Source organism: Elephantulus edwardii, unplaced genomic scaffold (genome assembly GCF_000299155.1).
Source record: "Elephantulus edwardii isolate Elephantulus edwardi_28Jun2011 unplaced genomic scaffold, EleEdw1.0 scaffold00166, whole genome shotgun sequence".
NCBI classification, from domain to species: domain Eukaryota; kingdom Metazoa; phylum Chordata; class Mammalia; order Macroscelidea; family Macroscelididae; genus Elephantulus; species Elephantulus edwardii.
In genome coordinates, this window is record NW_006399916.1 from 4,993,662 (window position 1) to 5,013,724 (window position 20,063).

At 42.6% G+C, this 20,063-nt stretch overlaps 1 protein-coding gene and 1 pseudogene across 1 annotated transcript in view; one reads left to right on the forward strand and one right to left on the reverse strand.

Moving 5' to 3' along the window:
- Positions 1–863: 863 nt before the first annotated feature.
- Positions 864–1,678, reverse strand: LOC102861515 (annotated as a pseudogene).
- Positions 1,679–4,944: 3,266 nt separating this feature from the next.
- The window catches only part of LYST (lysosomal trafficking regulator), a 161,036-nt gene continuing 145,917 nt past the window's right edge, over positions 4,945–20,063 (forward strand). Inside the window, exons 1-5 of the mRNA XM_006895378.1 lie at positions 4,945–5,136; positions 10,005–10,095; positions 12,096–14,163; positions 16,010–17,021; positions 18,771–18,932. Coding sequence (XP_006895440.1) covers positions 4,945–5,136; positions 10,005–10,095; positions 12,096–14,163; positions 16,010–17,021; positions 18,771–18,932 — 3,525 coding nt within the window. The remainder of the gene's footprint in view (positions 5,137–10,004; positions 10,096–12,095; positions 14,164–16,009; positions 17,022–18,770; positions 18,933–20,063) is intronic.

The following is a 20,063-nucleotide window of genomic DNA, read 5'->3' on the forward strand; positions in this document are numbered from 1 at the left end:
CAGGCCACTGTTTTCACAGGTTCCTTCTCTCTACACTCAAGTCTGGCAACTCTTTTTTCTTTTTCTTTCCAATGTGCTCTTGAGCTTTTCAACATTTGTTAAGTGATTCCTTCATTCCATCTTCAGGGTGACTGCTGAATTTCAGCACAGAGTACTAGCTCCTTTTGTTTGCTAAAATTCTTTGTGATTCAGTGTCACATTAATATATATGCTTGGGTTTTTTTTCTTTTTCTTTTTCTTTTTTTTTTTTAGGTGAGGCTTTATTCTAAGAAGATTTGGGATCTCTGTTTCATGAATTCACATTCTAAAGACTAAATGTTGCAGATGCCTTGAAATCCTGGTAAGTGTCTCATGTAATAAGAATTTTGAGATGTAGGATAATTGTGTTAACAGATAAAAGACTTAATTCAAATCAGGAAAAATTTCTATTTCTGTATGTAATGTCATGCTTTTGACTGATGTGTCATCTTGTGATTTTATCAAGTAGAATTAAAATGGTCTTGCTAATTCCTGTATCTGAATATTTATGTTCATTTACATGATATTACCTTGTGTCACACCTACTTCCACAGAGTTGGTTCTGACCCTGGGCACCCTTCTGCCAGGTTCTAAGGCTGTAAATTATTATTTTCTAATTAGAAACCACTTTAATTCATTTTTGTTCATTCTCAGTCATGATTTTCACTGATTATAGTTCTTTTTATTCCCTCTGATAAAATATAGTAGCAAAAACAACAAAAGAATTCATAAAATCAGGAGGCCTTTAAAAGTGCGTGCTTGATAGGCTATATTGACAAGCGTGCAATTCCTTGTACTTTAGTCAGGACAGAAACATGGTGTTGTGAGTTCACCTTACCACTCCTTCACACTTTTCTCAAAAGCAAATTGTGCCTGAAGTCCTCAGCATCTAGGGGCAAAAGGGCCAAATACACAGGCGTACTCCTTCTCTTGTGCTCTTAGGGGCCTCAGGTCTAGTCATGCTGATTCTCCCCTGGCCTGGGCAGCAGGCATTCAGGAAGATCTTGGCACCTTTCCTCTGTGCACTCAGATTCCTGGCATGGATTCTGGATAGGACAGTGACCCCGGTCTTTGACACGCCAATAAGCAGTATTGGGCTAGCCCTCCTTCTGGCACACCCCATTCTTTGTGTGTTCCACACACTTGTTTGTGAGAGCCCTCAACTCCTCTTCTGTGATGGTCTCACTGCAGAACTTCTGCTGCAGCTCCGGGCTGCAGGATTTAAGGGACATGCCACTCAGCAGGTTGATACAATTACCACTCTACCTTGGGATTTTATTAGAGACAGCAACTCTGTGCAGACATCTTGGGTGCTAAAATGTTTGCTTTCAGTGTCACCTCTGCTGGAACATCAAAGGGTGTAGGATCATCAGTCTTGACAGTGATGCCCATGTTGTTGACCAGCATGTCTAAGTCCCTGTACTCACAGTGCAGGAAGTCAGTCACACAGGGTCCCGAAGCTCTGCAGGTTGTCAATATCCAGCTGGTGGAAGCGCAGGCTCAGGCCCTCTGCCTACAGCTGCTGCACCACTGTCTGGCCTCTAGCCTAATCCCAAGCCGTGAACACCACATCCTCTGAGAACTGGCAGGGTAGCTTGCACACAGTGGCGAAGCCCTTGCTGTCCTCAGTCACCATAGTCACGCAGGTGGAGGATGACATGGGGAGACTGGAATACAGCGGCAAACTCTAGAGGCTTGGAGAGGATGTGCAGACAGCTGTGAAGAGAGCTGCCTGGACTGTCTAAGGCAGTAAATTCTTAAAGGGAGAGACTGGCCACTTCCTCTTGCAAAGTAACTAGTGGATTTGAATCACTACCCTTTCTTAGCAACCCAGCATGTTGTTTGCCATGTCACTGACTGATTTAGATTGTAATTGCACAGTCTTTCACATCGTTATTATTTCTGAAGTTAGAGTATGTTTTGTAATTGATGGTGTCCGTGAGCACTACCCTCAACCAGATGGATTGACACAATGACTTGCAGCAGTGGACAGAGATGGTGAGGTTGGGACAGGAAAGGGCAGGGTTCAGATCTGATATTCGTAGGGTTGCTATGGATTGCACTCAATGGCACCTAACAGCAACAACAACATAACACTACTGGCTGTAGCGTAGTCTGTAGGGAGTTGTGTTGCCAAGCTAAAAGAGTTGTGTTGCCAAGCTAAAAGTGGCACTTCTCTGGTGGTTTGAATCTCTATGGGAGAAAGATGGGCAGTCTTTGCCCATGTGACTTACAGCCTCTAAAACCCACTGGAGGGTCAACTCTGAGTGGATTTCAATGGCAATGAAATGAGAGTAGGTGAAGCCCAAACTCTAGCACTTGGAGGGTGTGGGGTAGTGTCTGAAGAGTCTAGCAAGTGAGAAATAAATTAGATTTTAAAATATCCATTGACTTGCTTTGAAACATGAAAACAATGCTATAATCAGTTTCTTTCTTAAGGTGAGGCTGTCACTCACTTGTGTCCGGTGTGCTCGCTTCCCAGTTGTGGCTACACTTTGACATTTCAAATCCTGAGATTAATTTCTACCATAGCTGGAGCTATTTAAGAAGCACCTGACTAGGGCAGAACTATTTAAAAAAAACACTGTAGGATTAATGGCCAGTGTTCAGGTGTTATAAGTCAATCTTCATTTAAAAACAAACAACAAAATCATAGAGTATTTATTTTTCATAGTTTTTTATATTTTAATGTTTTATTTCCAATTTGCTTTAACATGACACCATATCCCTGGTTACTGTACATCTTTTTTTTTTGCTATTCACAATATTTAATTTTTTAAATAAAATTTTAATTTTATACTGGCTTACTTGCTCACCAATTTGTGCCAAGAAATCTGGAGGAGAACCACCCAGTCAACTCACTGGAAGAGATCTATATTTGTTTCTGTCCCAAAGAAAGGTGATTCAACAGAGTGGAAATTATCAAATAATATCATTACTATCACATGCAAACAAGATTATACTGAAGATTATCCAAAAATTACTGGAACAGCACATCAGCAGAGAATTGCCAGAAGTGCATGCTGGGTTTAGAAGGGGTTGTGGTACTACGGATATTGTAGCTAATGTTAGATGAGTCTTGGCTAAAGGCAGGGAATACCAGAGGAATATCTATGTATGTTTCATTGACTGTGCAAAGGCGTTTAACTATGTGGACCACAACAAACTTTGGCTAATTCTGAGAAGAATGGGAATCCCAGAACATTTGATTGCGCTAATGCAAAACCTATTCTTGGACAAGGAGGCAGTCGTCAGAGCAAGGGAACACTGCATGGTTCAAAATTGGAAAGGGTGTACACCAGGGATGTATCCTATCTCCATACCTTTTCAATCTATATACAGAAAAGATTATCCTGGAGGCTGGGCTCTATGAGGAGAAATGTGGCATTACAATTGGAGATAGACTCATCAACAACCTGCGTTATACAGATAACACAACCCTGCTTGCTGAAACTGAGGAGGACCTGAAGCGCTTGCTGGAAGGCCAAGGACCGAAGCCTTCAGTATGTATTAAAGCTCAATATCAAGAAAACAAAGATTCTCACCACTGGACCAACTGACAGCATAGTAATGGATGGTGAAGAGATTGAGATTGTAAACAACTTTAGTTTGCTTGGCTCCACGGTCAGTACTCTTGGCACCAGCAGCCAGGAAATTGAAAGACCTATTGCATTGGGAAAGTCTGCTTTCAGAGACCTCTCCAGAGTACTGAAAAGCAGTGGTGTCAGTCTGGAGACTAAGGTCCTCTTAATACAGGCCATGGTCTTTGTAATCACTTGCTATGCATCAGAGAGCTGGACAATGACTAGGAGAATTGATGCCTTTTTGCTGTGGTGTTGAAGAAAAGTATTGAATATACCATGGACTGCTAAGAGAAAAAACAGGTTCACCCTGGAGAGGGTGAAGGTGGGATGCTCCTTGGAGGCAAGGATTCTGAAGCTTCATCTGACATGCTTTGGACATGTTGCAAGGAGGAACCAGTCCTTAGAGAGGGACGTCATGCTTGGAAGGGTGGAGGGGCAGTGCAGGAGAGGAAGACCCTCTATGAGATGGATGGATTCAGTGACTGGGGTTATGAGGGTAGGTATGTCAGAGACAATAAGGTCGGCAAGGGATAGAGCAGGGTTTAGGGCTGTTGTACATAGAGTCACTATGAGTCTCAAGCGACTCGACAGCACATAAACACTTACGTTTGTATACATTGTTTTTCATACCAAATCTTTCCTATTTCCTTTACCCACTCCTCCCTCTACCCATCAAATTATGCCACCCTGTGATTACTCTGCCCCTCCCCTAGCCCCACTCCACCTATCCTCACCCCTCTGCTCCCCCTTTCTCTCCCTTGGATCCTCATACATTTTATATAATAATGGCTTTATACAGTACTTGTCCTAATGAGACTGAGTTCATGTAGCATAATGCTCTCCAGTCCCTCCCAAGTTAGATAGAGATTTACAAAATCATTGTTCCTGTCTGCTGCGTAGTATTCTATCATGTGGAATGTACCACAATTTCTCAATCCATTCAGTTGTGGTTGGACGTCTGGGCTGTTCCCTTGTTCTTGCTATGGTGAATAACACTGCTATGGACATTGGGTATAAGTCTCTGTTTGTGCCTCGGTTCTCACTTTATCGGGGTATATTCCAAGCAGTGGAATAGCTGAGTCATATGGAATTTCTGTGCCGCTTTCTGAGGAAGCAGCGAACTGCCTTCCAGAGTGGTTGTACCATTTTACAATCCCACCAACAATGTATAAGAGTTCTTATCTCTCCACATCCTCTCCAACATTTATTACTTGCTGGTCTGTTAAACTTTGCCACTGCTACTGGAGTGAGATGGTATCTCATTGTGATTTTGATTTTTGAAATGTGATTGTTTACAATGGGTTTTTGTGATCTCTTCCCCTGTTTGCCTTCTAGCTCAGTCATGAGTGCTAACAGTAACTCCCTGGCCCGTGAGTTTCTGACTGACGTCAACCGGCTCTGCAATGCCGTGGTCCAGAGGACAGAGGCCAGGGAGGAGGAAGAGGAGGAGGCGCATATGGCAGCCCTGGGCAAGTACCTGGTTCACGGACGAGGCTTCCTGCTACTCACCAAGCTGAACTCTATCATTGATCAGGTAATGGTGGGTTACATGGAGTTACATGGCTAACACAAAGGTAGTGCTTCTGATGGTTCAAATCCACCAGCAGGTCTGAGAGAGAAGGATGGACAGTCTCCTCCAATGTGATTTATAGCCTCTGAAAACTCACTGAAGGGTCAGCTATAAGTCCGTCTGACAGTTGTTTGTTGTTGTTAAGTGCCGTTGAGTCGTAGGCGACTCACAGTGACCCATGAACGAAAATCCTCCACAGTTGCGTGACTTTCATCCTTTCTCCATGTTCGTAGGGTTTCCCAAGGAAGCTGTTTATGGAAGTGGATGCCACTCCTGCTTCCAAGCTTGTTTTAGCCAGGGAGCACCACCAAACACTGTCCACCATGGGTAACCATTATCGCATTTGACACGTCAGTGTCACGGTGTTCAGCTTCACAGCAACCACAAGTTGCCTCTGTCCGGCAAGTGGACACACCAGGGCTATATGACCTAGAAGAATGTTTCACCATATATTGAATTATAGGAACATAATTTGTTAGTCTCTGAGATAAGGCCATATCTCTTACATCACTCTAATAAAGAAAAAGAGTGTCATTCAAGACATACTATTTGGATACTTTTAAAAGTATCTAAAATATCTTAGAGTTGTAAATAGCTTTTCATCTAAAAAGGTTTTATATACGCTGTGCTTTTTATCCTAATAGAAGTGACATAACTGTGATTATTGATGGCACTCGTAGGCTGTAGACTTGCTCATTCTGCATACATCACTTATGTTTTTAGAAGTTTGATGTAGTTTGTTCTAAGGGAGCTTACTTGCAGTAAATTCTTGGCTAAAACAGAATTACTGAACCCTTTAACTTGAATAAGAGCGCTGGTGGTGTAGTATTGGCTGCTAAACCAAAGCTCCGGTGACCTACTGGTAAAAAGCAGCATTGCAGTCCCAAAGGCATGTGCCTCAAATCCACCAAATGCTCCATGGGATAAAGATAGGCAGTTTCCTTCCCTGTGATTTACTGCCTCTGAAAACTCACTAGGGGGTTAACTATTGGTTGGTTCTAACTCAACAGTATAACAACAACAGTTAAATAAGCATAGTTACTCATCATGAATAATGTTAAATGTATTGTTAGATGTCTGAAATAATTCAAGGAGTAATTGCAATAAGTTTTTTCCCCATGATAGGGACATTATAGCCAATGTTAGATGGATTCTAGCTAAAAGCAGAGAATACCAGAGGAATGTCTATCTATATTTCATTGACTATGCAAAGGCATTTGACTGTGTGGATCACAATAAATTGTGGCTAATCTTGAAAAAGATGGAAATCCCAGAACATTTAATTGTGCTCATACAAAACCTGTATTTGGACCAAGAAGCAGTCATTAGAACAGAGCAAAGAAACACTGCATGGTTCAAAAATCAAGATGTAATTGCATCAGTAATGTTTCCTGTCTCCACATCTTTTGAATCAATATGCGGAACAGGTCATCTGGGAGGCTGGACTTTATGAGCAATGTGGCATAAAGATTGGAGGAAGACTCATTAACAACTTGCATTATGCAGATGACACAACCTTACATACTGAAACTGAGGAGGACCTGAGGCGTTTGCTGTAGTTGGTCAAGGACTACAGTCTTCAGTATAGATTAAAACTCAACACTAAGAAAACAAATTCTCACCACTGGACCAATTGGCAGCATGATAGTAGACAGAGAAAAGATTGAGATTGTTAACAGTTCCAGCTTACTTGGTTCCACAATAAACATTCTCGGCACCAGCAGTCAAGAAATTAAAAGACTAATTGCACTGGGAAAATCTGCAGTCAGGGAACTCTCCAGAAAACTGAAGAGCAATGATGTCAGTCTAGAGGCTAAGATGCACCTGATCCAGGTCATGGTCTTCGTAATTACTTGCTATACATTAGAGAACTGGACAGTGAATATGAATGACAGAAGAATAATCCATACTTTTGAGTGGTGGTGGTGGAGGTGATTATTGAACCAAAAGAACAAACAAGTCTGTCATAGAGAGAGTGAGGGTTGATTGTGGATCCAAATAAAATCCAGTCGTTGACAGCGTCAGTTTTTTATCCATTCATTAATCCTGATGTGTCATCATTGGTCCAGTTGTAAGGATACTTGTTTTCTTTATATTGAAATACCACTTAGTGGTAAGGATTTATGCTACTAACCCAAAGGCATGTATTTCAAATCCATCAGTTGCTCTGAAGGAGATAGATGGGCACTTTCTTCCTGTGATTTACTGCCTCTGAAAACTCACCGGTGGATCAGTTATGAGTCGATTCCACACTGTGGCTCATCTTTCAGTCAGCTGGACTCGGTCTCTTCACATGATGGTGGAAGCATTTCAGAAGGGATAGAAGTGAAACTGCAAGGCTCTGAGGCTGGAGCTCCCAGAGCAGCATCACTTCCACCTCAGTCTGTTGCTCAAAACAAATCACAAGATGAGCCCACATTTAAGGATTGGGGAAGCTGACTCCAGTTCCTCTGAGGAGTGGAAGTGTATGCAATGTGTAGCCGTGTTTAACCAAGCCTGTGTCCTATCTGGCCACCACTGCTTGCATTCTTCCCACATTCCCTCTCCTACCACTCCCAGTGTCATCCCTTGATGACATCTGGACTTTAGGACATTCAGTGGTTCTGGATCAGTTCAGCCTTCTAAGGGCAACACTTCAGTTGCAGAGACTTGCAAACCAAAAGATAAGTTTTCTGCCATCTCCACTGTGTACCTGTGCAGTGGTAAGTTAGGGACAGCCTGATTTCAGTGAATACTTATCTTCAACATGGGCAGAGGCAGGAGACACTCAGCAGATCTGAAGCCAGTCAGGCTGGCTGCTTCATGCCTCTTTGGAGTTTGGAGTAGACTTCTGCCTGTTGGGTATGGTTCCCCAGGTTCCTTGGTTCTGTCCCCTGATATGATTTCTCTTCTTGTGACAAATAGGCCATAATTTGCAGCTTTCCTCATCCTGCTTCATGTCTGTAGAAAGATGAGAACCCTTTGTTTTAAACAACTTCTGTTTGTCCTAGTATAAGATTTAGTGTTTCTTAACTATACAAATGTGCATTTCTTCTGAATCTTAATGGGGTTCACGGCATAGTCTAAAAGCCATATCTGTAATTATTTCAAGACAGTGTGAGTTCTATTTTGGCCATATGAGGCCTGTGTGGAACAGTGCCCACAAGATCCTTAGTTGTACTTTTGTCTACTTGGCAGGGCCCGTGAAGCGCCAGCTTTCATCTTGCAAGCAACGTGTATTACAACCATTTAGTAACTAGGGCTGGGGGTATGGGGAAGTTGTAGATTGGGTGTAGATGTGGTTCTGGGATGGGGTCAAGAGAGGGACCAGTTCAGGATACTACAGTCATAGAAAAAACCTGGCAGCCATTGTTCTGTTATTACTCAAGACATGAGAGCAGAATAACGTTTGTATTTTTAAAGTGCTTTGGTGGGGGGGAACCAATAAGAAAAAAAAAATCAGTGGCAGAGACCAAATATGGCACACAAAACCAAAAATATTTACTATCCAGCCATTTACAGAAATGATTAACCTCACACCAGTCTAATCCAAGAAGAACCATTAACATATTTCACATTACAGTGTATATGACATAACAATTCTGAGACCTCAAAATTTTGATACAATGTGTGTTCTTTACAAAAATTTTAAAGACAGATTCAGAATAGAGGACTTTCTCATATGTCAAAGAGTAAAATAACCAATCATTTTTAATCTTGGAGATGGTGAAGACTGAGCAGCACTTTAATCCCTGTGCATGGGGAGATCATGAATCCAGGCTGACCCAATAGCACCGATCACCACCACCACCACTGCTAAGCTTCCTGTCTTCATACGTCAGAAGCTTGAACCCTTTAGACCTTTCCCCCTCTCCTTTATATCTCACAGAGACGCAGCTGCGGGTTACCTTAGTTCTACCTAGTTTTTACGTGTCATCTTCTCCTCCCTTGTCATAACACTTCTGACTGTCAGCATCTCTCATCTGAGTTATCATAGGTGATGCGAGGGTCTCCCCACCTCTGACACTGCTCCTTCATAGCCACAGTGGTCTTTCTACTTGTGTTACCCCAGTCCTCTCTCCATTGGTTGATGTGAGGGCTTTAACTTGACTTTTCATTAAGTCCTTCACCATCCATGTCTAAGTATTCATCTAGATTTCTCTCTAGCCTCGTGATCATAACCGGTTCTTTTCTGAACTCCTCAACTGAGTGCCTGTGTCATATCACACCTGGATACCTACTTATGCCATGCACCAGGTGTGTTCTTTAACTTTGTGTTTGTGTGTGTGTGCGCGTGCTTGCGCACACCTCTGTAAAGGGTCAGAGCAACTCCTAGGAGCACAGTCCGCAGTCAGTAAATATTATTGGATTGTCTCACTAATGCCAATTGTCCTTTTAAAAATTGTGTTCTCTGAGTTTTACTTTTTTTTTTTAATTTTTTTTTTGAGTTTTACTTTTAACTACATGAAGACTCTTGATTTTTCTAGTAACCACATGTTATTTTCCTACTTACTAGAGCTTAACTTTTAATTTTTCGCCTGCTGAATCTGATCATTCATAGGTGAGAAATTTTTCCAGTGTGCACAGTGGTGTAGCAGCTATTTAAAAAAAAAATACTGGCAAGAACATGCTAAATATCATCATATACCCTTAAATTCTTGTCCCTGAAAAGGTTTATAACATGAGGTATGGAACAGCTTTAATTGGATTGAAGAGAAGTTGATTTCACAATTAGCTTCTCAGGTGCAGACATGGGAGAACAAAGGTTTTGGTAAAATTTAAGACAAGAAATTAGGAATTGGTGTTGTCCCATAACCTGAAGAGTGTGATGATTCTTTTTTTCCCCAACACAGGCATTGACGTGTCGGGAGGAGCTCCTCACTCTTCTTCTGTCGCTGCTTCCCCTGGTTTGGAAGATCCCTGTCCAAGAAGAAAAAGCAGCAGGTACGTGTCGTCCATCCACCCACCCCCACCTACCGCCCCCAGAATTTCCTGCGGTACAAAATTCTTCTGCGGGAGAGCCCACTCAAACGTTACTTCTGCTTGAAAGGTTGCTGTGGCTTCAAATTCAGAGGAGTATGATCATTTCCATATGTCAGAAGAAAAAATAGTTAAGCAATCCTTTTTATTTCTTCTAGTAATACAGAAATTATGTATTTCTTAGATTATTTGAAAGGAATGTTAATTAAAAGATAGATGAAGAACACTTATTATCAAAGGCGCAAATCTATAGCTACAATACAGGATCAAAGACATCAAGCGTGAACGTTTTTGAAGAAAGGATTTCAAGTTCCTTTGCTCATTTTAAACACTGCTTGATTTAAAAGTTGCTTGACCATTATATGAAAAGATTTCTTAGTGTTTGTTTAATTTTGTTTTTAGTGTTGCTTTAAAAAACACATTTAAAGTAATATTTTTAATGCAATGTAGAATGATTACTTTAAGATTACTATGTATTTTTAGTTTCTGATTTTGAAACATTAAAACATGTATATGGTAATTATATTAAGTACATCAATTTTATCCATTGACCACTTGTGGGATATTTGAACTGTGAGCTATTAGAGGTGTAAGCCTTAAATTAAAAAACAATTTTCTTTATTATATTTTACTTCATCTCTGGCATGATCCTCTCTTTAAGGAGTTATCTGTGTATTTTTAATAGCCTTTCTATTTATTGAGTCACAGTCTCTTTTGCTCTTTTTCAATTTGTAGAATTTACAAATTTTACATCACTTACAAAATGCATTAGTGTTCTTTGGGGCAAGTATTTTGTGCTGCCTGCCTGTTTTACTTAGGATGAATTTCTCAGACTTCTTTACATCTATCCTCTTTGAAGTCATTTTGAAGAGCCCTTAGGAGCACTGGTGGCCTAGTGGCAATAAGCTGCACTGCAGACCCAAGCACGTAGTTCAAATCCACCAGCTGTTCAGTGGGAAAAGAATAGGCAATCTCCTCCCTTGTGACGATTAATTGCCTCTGAAAACCAGCCAGAGGGTCAGCTGTGGGTCGATTCTGACTCAAAGGTACATACCAACAAAAAGTGGTACATTGAGTTAGGCAGTGGGCAGATAACAGAAACGTCAGTGGCTCAAACCAGCAGCTGCTCACAGGAGAGAGTGAGGAGGCCTTTTTCTCCCATAAGGATTCATGGCCATGGGTATCCTGAGGGGCAGCCTGCTCTGGCCTGTTTGGCTTCTATAGGATCCCCACAATTGGAAATCAATCCTAGTGACATGTTTGGCTTTTTAAAAAAATTAATTTTGTTCCTCTTAAGGAGTGGCATCCACTTCCAAAATGGCTTGCCTCTGGAAACTCTATGTACGAACAGTGTTCAGGCTGTTCATTCATAGGGTCGCTATGAGTCGTCTACGACTCGACGGCATTCAACAACAACAACAACAACAATTAAAGTACAACTATTTTATTTCCTTTATTCCTTCTATGTGGCAACATTATTACCATATATAAATGGACTTTATTGCAAAGAGAAAGCATCTTTATAGTTAGTGAAGTAGGTTTCTTCCTGCCCCTAAGATAGTTCCCAAAGGCTGACCCCAGGCACCTAGAATGACACTGTGGCCCCCACCCTGCCCCTACCACTGTGCTTTGCACAGAAGTTAACTGAATATTCCTGAAGACTTCTTTCAGTCCCCCTTTTGGACAACATTTAGTACCTACTGCATAATTTTGAATACGTTTGGAAAATCTTCAAGGTCTCCGGTTGCATCAGGCTATGACCCACTATAATTTCATCTCTTGTTTACAGCAAGGAAATCAATCCAGGAACATAACAGATAGCTAAAGGGTATTGACCTGGGTTTAAAAGTATACATCTTACCTCAGTCATCCCAAAGTGGGCGATGACTGAGGAAATAGCTGTATATACAAAATTGACTTTTGATGCGTGTTCAGGAATTCTAAATGTTTTTTTATTTCCTTAGATTTTCACCTACCATTCTCAGTGAATATCATCCAGACCAAAGAAAAGAGTTCCAGTTCACAACAACCCCCTCAGGACAAGTTGCATTTAGAGGGAAGTACCCCAAGCAGTCAGGTTTCCACAAAGGCAGAGCCTTTACTGAAAAGCCGCCGGCAGCGGAAGACCACCCACCGCTATTCCGTGAGGGATGCGAGGAAGACACAGCTGTCCACCTCAGACTCGGAAGGGAATTCGGATGATAAGAGTGTGGCTGTAACCTTCCGCCGCAGACCCCACGTGCCACAGTGTTCCCTAACCCAGCCTCCGAACAAAGACACCCCCCCGGCGAGAGCCCACCTCTCAGCTACCAAAGGCGAGCACACACTAGACGCTATGGCTTTAGAAAGGGCTGGAGAGGACATTCCAGACATGGACGTGCTGAGCGAGCCAGCTGCCTCGGCCATCATCAGTGCCATGAACAACTCTCCCTTTGACCTCTGCCATGTTTTGTTATCTTTACTGGAGAAAGTGTGCAAGTTCGATGTGGCCGTGAACCATGGCTTGGGCCTGATGGCTGGTGTTGTGCCCACACTGACGGAGTTCCTTGCAGGCTTTGGGGACTGCTGCGGGCCCAGCGGCAGTTTAGACAGCCAGGTAGTCTCTGCGGGCTGGACCGAGGAGCCCCTTGCGCTGGTCCAGCGGATGCTGTTCCGCACAGTGCTGCATCTCATGTCTGTGGACATCAGCACTGCAGAAACCATGCCAGAAAGCCTGAAGAAGAACCTAACCCAAGTGCTCAGGGCAGCCTTGAGGATCCAAGCGTGCCTCGAAAGGCAGCCCAACCCTTTTGCCCCCAGACAGAAGAAGACACTGCAGGAGGTCGAGGATGCTTTCGTGTTTTCCCAGTGTCGTCACAGAGCCCTTGTACTGCCGGAACTTCTTGAAGGAGTCCTGCAGATCCTGGCCTGTTGTCTTCAAAGCGCAGCTTCCAACCCCTTCTACTTCAGCCAGGCCATGGACCTGGTTCAGGAGTTCATCCACCATCAGGGCTTTCATCTGTTCGAGACAGCGGTTCTTCAGATGGAGTGGCTAGTCCTGCGAGACGGCGTCCCTCCCGAAACCTCAGAGCACCTGAGAGCCCTGATAGCTGGCGTGGTGAAGATCATCAGCACCGTCAAAAAGGTCAAGTCCGAGCAGCTGCACCACTCAGTGTGCACAAGGAAATGGCACCGGCGCTGCGAGTATTCACACTTCCTGCACCACCACCGGGACCTCTCTGGCCTCCTGGTCTCAGCTTTCAAGAGCCAGGGTTCCAGCAACCCTTTCGAAGAGACGGCGGACGGAGATGTCCACTACCCCGAGCGGTGCTGCTGCCTGGCTGTGTGTGCCCACCAGACCCTGCGCCTGCTGCAGCAGGTGTCTTTGACCAGCACCTGTGTCCACATCCTGTCCGGAGTCCACAGTGCTGGCATCTGCTGCTGTATGGACCCCAAATCTGTCATAATCCCTTTGCTCCATGCTTTTAAATTGCCAGCTCTGAAAAATTTTCAGCAGCATATATTAAATATTCTTAACAAACTTATCTTAGACCAGTTGGGTGGAGCAGAGGTTCCGCAAAAAATCAAGAAAGCAGCTTGTAATATCTGCACGGTCGACGCTGACCAGCTGGCCACACTGGAAGAAGTGCTGCAGGACCATGCATGTGACGCTGAGTCCGTCTCAAAGCTGTCCAGCCCTTTCTTCCGCTGCCAGGGCATCCTGCCCAGCAGTGGGGCTGAGGACCTGCTGTGGAAATGGGATGCTCTAGAGGCTTACCGGGACTTTGTGTTTGAAGAGGACAGACTGCAAAGTGTGCAGATTGCAAACCACATCTGCACCTTGATCCAGAAAGGCAATGTGGTGGTGCGGTGGAAACTGTACAAATGTGTGTTTAATCCGGTGCTCCAGAGAGCAGCTGAATTGGCTCATCATTGCCAGCATCTAAGCAGCGCTGTGGCTCGAACTCATGACTGTAGTCATCATAGCCCGTGTCTGCCTCAGGAAGTGTTGCAGGTTTACTTAAAGACTCTGCCTGCGCTGCTGAGATCCAGGTGTGTGCTTCTCTATGTGTTCACGTGTGTGTGCGTGCACACACTCTTTTCTTACTGGATATTTTTTGTAATGACTTGCGTTGATTTGAACTTCTAAACTTGTAAACTTTAGTGCCTCATCAAAGTCTAAGAATCTTTGCTCTTTATTCTTTTCTAGGGTTTTATTTGGTTTAACAACAAGCAGGTGCCTATTTTCAAAAGTACCATTGTCAGATTTTTTGTAAATAATTTTTCCATCTGTGTGTTTTTAACTGTCAATCTGGTGATCTGTCTGTTTCACTGGCATTACAAAGGCTCATATAGCAACTGATCAGTTGCTAGTGGAAAAATCCATGTTTTAAATATACTCAGGGAAAAAAGGGTTCTGGGAGCAACACACTGGAGCAGATTAAATGAATTATATGTACTTGATAGATTATTATTGGTCATGACATCTACTGGCTACAAAGATAATGTTGGACTATTATGTTTGTAATACCTAATGGGTAAAAATCCAAAATTAAAAATGTGGCATACTTACTTGTTGCATATACAAAATGGTATTTATTGAGGCAGTGGTATTAAGGTGATTGCTATTAATGGACAATCTCCTCCTGTGTGATTTACTGCCTCAGAAAACCCACTGGAGGGTCAGCTATGGATCAGTTCTGACTCAACAGGACACATCAACAACTTCTGTATTTATAACATTATACTCCTTGGAGTTCTGGTAGCCTAGTGAGTGAAGAGTTGTGGTGCCAGCCCAAAGGCAGGAGGTTCAAATCCACCAGCTGCTCCATGAGAGAATGAAGGGTCATCTCCTTCCATTATATTTAAAGCCTCTGAAAACCCATTGGAGGGTCAGGTATGAGTTGATTCCAACTTGATGGCACATAACAACAGTAATCTATATGTAACAATGGATGTAGAAAAATTAGAAAATTCAAGTTAGAAAAAAATTAATATTATATTTTCACCACTGAATTCCTAAAATATGTGAATGTTAAGCTTAGTAAATTTTAAATCTAACTTGATTTAAAACTTTGCTTTTGATAAGTAGCCAGACCTTTCAAACCAAAGCATACACCTTTTTAGAAACTTTTATTAAATTAGATCACTGCTATCTCTATTTCTACCACAATCTGTCTATCTTAATACAGCTACTTTGAAATTGATGTTTAATGTTATATCATTGCCATATAATCTCCCCCCTCACATTTCAGACATCATTTATTTAAGTAGCACCAGCTTTGATTTGAAGTTGTGTAATTTCTTGGCATATTTGCACATAGCCCAGATCTTTACAAAATAAAGGCTAAGAATCACTGAGCTGGGTTTTGTTGTTACTACAGTAATTAATTATTTAGCAGACTTTAGGGATTTTATTACTAAAATTCCTGTGATCTAGAGCTCCATGCAGCTCCATCTGAGACACAGCTGACCATCATATAGTTGTTTAGTTTGGTCTTTTGTCCTCCTCATTAGGGGACACAACGCCTTACCCACCAGGCCCCAAGAGCTCCTTCTTTGTTAGATGTGCGTATAAAATAAGAAAAATGTCCTGAGCAAGCTAAACAGGAAAGAAACATGGTGGTAGTCGTGATATGGAAAGTGTACATAGAGTTTGCCATTTAGAGAGAAAGGTTCTTCCTTAAGTTGTGCAGGCAGTGTCTGAAGAAGGAAGTAAGAAATTATCCAGAAGCTGTGGTCACACCTAGTGTAGACAGGTATCTGAGGAATCAAATTAAGAAGTGTCACGTGTATATCATATGTAGTAATGCTCTCCCTAACTGGCAAATAGGTCTGTTTAGAATTGTTTATTCTCTATGTAAAATCTTTTCCTTTTTTCCCTCTCTCTTTCTCACAGGGTAATAAGAGATTTGTTTTTAAGCTGTAATGGAGTGAATCAAATAATTGAATTAAACCACCTTGACGGTGTTCGCAGTCTTTCCCTAAAGGCATTTGAAATGCTGATCATCAGCCTGGAGGAGCAACAGAAGGATGCTTTGGTCCCAGGTCCTGAGGGTGACAATGAACAGAAGGCGTCAGCCTCTCTGAATGCAGGTCCTTCTGGTCCTCATCAGCAAGGTTGCTCAGAGTCTCCTCAGAGTCTCAGCAAGTTTTATTCCGGCCTCAAAGATGCCTATCCAAAGAAGTGGAAGACTGTGAGCCAAGACACCCACATCAACATGATCAATCTGTTCCTTTGCGTGGTGTTTCTGTGTGTGATCAAGGAAGCCGACCCTGATAAGGACTCTGCCGCTGAGTCCGAGGATACCTCAGGCTATGACAGCACCGCCAGCGAGCCTCTGAGCCACATGCTGCCGACGCTGCCCGTGGACAGCCTGGCCTTGCCAGCCCCCGAGCACCTGTACCAGGCCGCGGACATCTGGTCCATGTGCTGCTCCATCTACATGCTGAGTCCTGTCTTCCAGAAGCAGTTTCATAAGCTGGGTGGTTTCCGAGTGTGCTATAAGTTAATAGTTATGGTGATACAGAAGCTCTTACGAAGTCAGAAAGAGGGGCGACACAAAACCCAGGACGATGCAACTGGAAATGAAAGGCAAGATTTGAGCAGAGCTACCCAGTCTGAGATAGCTGTGGAGGAAGATGTATCATCTCTGATGATGAGAAAAGACCTCTCACCCTCAGAAGTGGGCAGCTCGCAGAAGAGTGCAGATGAGTCCTCGAGTGTTTCCTCTGTGAACTTGGGACAAGCCCCATCTCCCAAAGCTGATCCTCAGAAAACAAAAGTATTTCCGAGTCAAGAGGGTGAGGCCTCACTTCAGAGTGTGCGGCTCCTGGAAGCCCTGATGGCCATTTGTCTGCATAGCGCCAGGACCAGTCAGCAGAAGGTGGAGGTGGAGCCACCAAGCCAGGTAACTGTCTCTAGGCTAGCTCTTCTGCAGTGTGCACTTGTAAACCTTTAAATTAGGACTAGCATTCTAGACTAGCACTTCAAGTTGAGAAGCTCCCATGTGCTTAGCACAGCACCTTGCACTGTGGAAGGTACCCGGGAAGGTAGCAATCAGTTCTGGAATACAGGAAGTTTAACGTTTGCTGTTGAGGATGCAGAAGCCACCACTATAAAAGCAGGAGTCCCTGAGCATCAGATGAGCTGTGGTTACTGTGTCTCCCCTTTAGTTAATCCTGTTAATGCCCTGCCCCTGCAGGTGCGGGCCTGAAGCTCCCCACTGCCTCTGGAGGATTGTCCTTGCCCCAGAGAGACCCCTCACTAAGAGGGACCCAGGAAAATTGTCCATAAGTGATGAGTGGGTCAGCAACGGGACAGCCTCCCCTGGACAGTTTAGGCTCCCAAGATTTGCACGGGATTAAACTGTGGCCATTTCTCATGAAACACTCTCTTTGCCTAATTTCTTCCCCTGGCATTTGTGCTTCCTTCATAGCTTACAAAGAACTTCTGCAAACGGCAGCTTGACAACCAGTCACTTATATAAGAATCCCCAGGTCCTCTTCTCAAGAACCGTCGCATGTCATGGACCCCTTCTGTCCCTACTAGCTCCCTCCTGGTTTCAGTGTCCACTTTGGCATTTGTCTGAAAAACTGGGATGTCTCAGCGTTCTCACTTTGAAGTCCGTACTCCTTAGCTAGTGTGCAGTGCCCTTCACATTGCCTTGCCTTCCCTTCCCCACTGAGTCTCGTTTCCTGCCTTCCCCACCATGCTGCACTCTGTACCAAGCCAACAGACTCTCATGGCCCCGTTCTGCACCACGCCCTTTATTCTGTGCTCTTCAGCCTGCTGTGTCCTCTCTCTCCTTGTCTGTTTCCTGCTTGTTCTTCCCTGCCCTTCTCATGCAGTATCTCCTCTGGGACACTTGACAGTTCTATGAGACACCTTCCCCCTTTTTTATCTCAGAGAATTCTCTTATTGTGCTAGTATAAAAAAGAGGTTTTTGTCTGTCTTTATTTCTCTCATTGGACCAAAAATTCCTTGTAGTGAAATCATCTTCTTAGCCATCTGTATGTTCTTATTAGCTAGTGTCAGACAAGTGGAAACTCCTTTCGAGAACTGAAGAGGAGGAGAAAAAAAGGATTAGAAAGGATTTGGAGAGAGCCTTAAGGAATCTCAGGAAAGCAATTGTTAAATCTAGAGATGAGTCAAAACTCTCCCTTGTCATGACATCATCTTTTTGGGAATGAAATTAATTTTATAGACAGTCTGATCTAAGATATATTATATCAAAGCTCTGGTGGCATAATGGTAAGGAGTTGTGCTACCAACCCAAAAGCAGGTGGTTTGGATCCACCAACTGCTTCACAGCATAAAGATGGACTCTCTCTCCCCATGCAATTTACTGCCTCTGAAAACCCAGTAGAGGGTCAGCTATGATTCACTTCCACCTCCACGATACATAGCAACAACAAGGTATATTTAATGCAAAAGCAAATCAGATTAGTATTTTATTTAAAAGCTGCCTTATTAATTAATTATAACAGTAGGATTTTTTTTTAGTATAAGATATTTATAGTCATTTTAGTTTTGTATCAACTGCAAATAAAGACTGGCTTTCTGCTGGTGAATGTTAATCCTCATTTTGTCACAAGGTAGTTTTGGCTTTTTCTTAAATCATGTTGTTAATATTCTTACTCTCTTTATTTTACCTTAGAACTTGTCTGTGGAAAATATACTACTTGAAATGAGGGACTATCTTTCCCAGTCCAAGGTGATTGAAACAGAACTAGCAAAGCCTCTATTTGATGCCCTGCTTCGAGTTGCCCTGGGGAATCACTCGGTGGATTTTGAACACACTGATGCTATCGCTGAGAAGGTATGAACACTTACATGTCCTAGAGGCAAGCAAACTTCAATGCAGCTGTGTGCATATGACTAGCAGAGGTACAGACAGTACACGGTGGGGGACAAGGACGTGAATGAGTGTGACTAGAACACATTATGGACTGGGCTCTGGCCAGCTGTGTGTGATGGACATGTCTGCGTCACCTGAGATTTAGCAGTAAAGGCCGGCTTAGAAGGAATGAGTTCAGTAGGAGAACACTGTGACAGGCTTTTGTTCGTTCAGTCTGCAAAGGTGCTGAGAATTAATCTCAGCAAGATAGAAATGTCATTTAGATTGACTAAGTCTCACACATCACTAAGTTTATAAAATGGCAACTTGGGGATAGTAAGAATTAAGTAGCATTATTTAGCCCTGTGTTGGTACCGCTAATATTTACAGGAGCCTTTATTTTAATTTTAAACATTAAAATAGGAAGCTCTGGTGGCTTAGTGGTAAGAAGGATGGGCAGTCTCCTCCTGTGAGATTCACTGCCTCTGAAAAGCCGCTTGAGGATCAGCTGTGTGTGGGTTACAACTCATGGACACACAACAGCAACATTAAAATGATTAGTAGTAGTAGTATAGAAAATTACAGACATAATTTTTTAGTTATTCATGTTAAAGAAATCAACTAATTTCTGAAAGAGTTATTTCTAAAACCTTGTGGTCCCTATTTGGTTCATTTCCTTCATCTTTCATGCTCTTTTACCTTTAGTTAATTACTGCCTTTTATCTTTATAAAACTTCTTTTAATTCCTTGATCTGGCCATATCAATGTCTTAGACATTTTGCCATAGTATTTTATGTTACTTTGTCATAAAATAAAAACTTACTGAGTTACCAATACCTTTATTATGTTACTGACTCAGTTTGCTAAGAGTAAAGAGGTTTTTACTTCATTTAAGTGATGATGTTTTCTAATGTGAAGGTATTTGTTTTCTTTTTATAAGAAAAGGAAAATAACATGCTATAAAATATTGTACAAGAAATTAATACTGGCACTCTTGATTTCTGAGATGTTGATATGTAGATATTGCATTATGAAAACTTTAATCTTTGAAAAAATGTCATGCCTTGTTTGGCGAGCTAACTTATGAAACACTCAAAACATATAAAAATATAT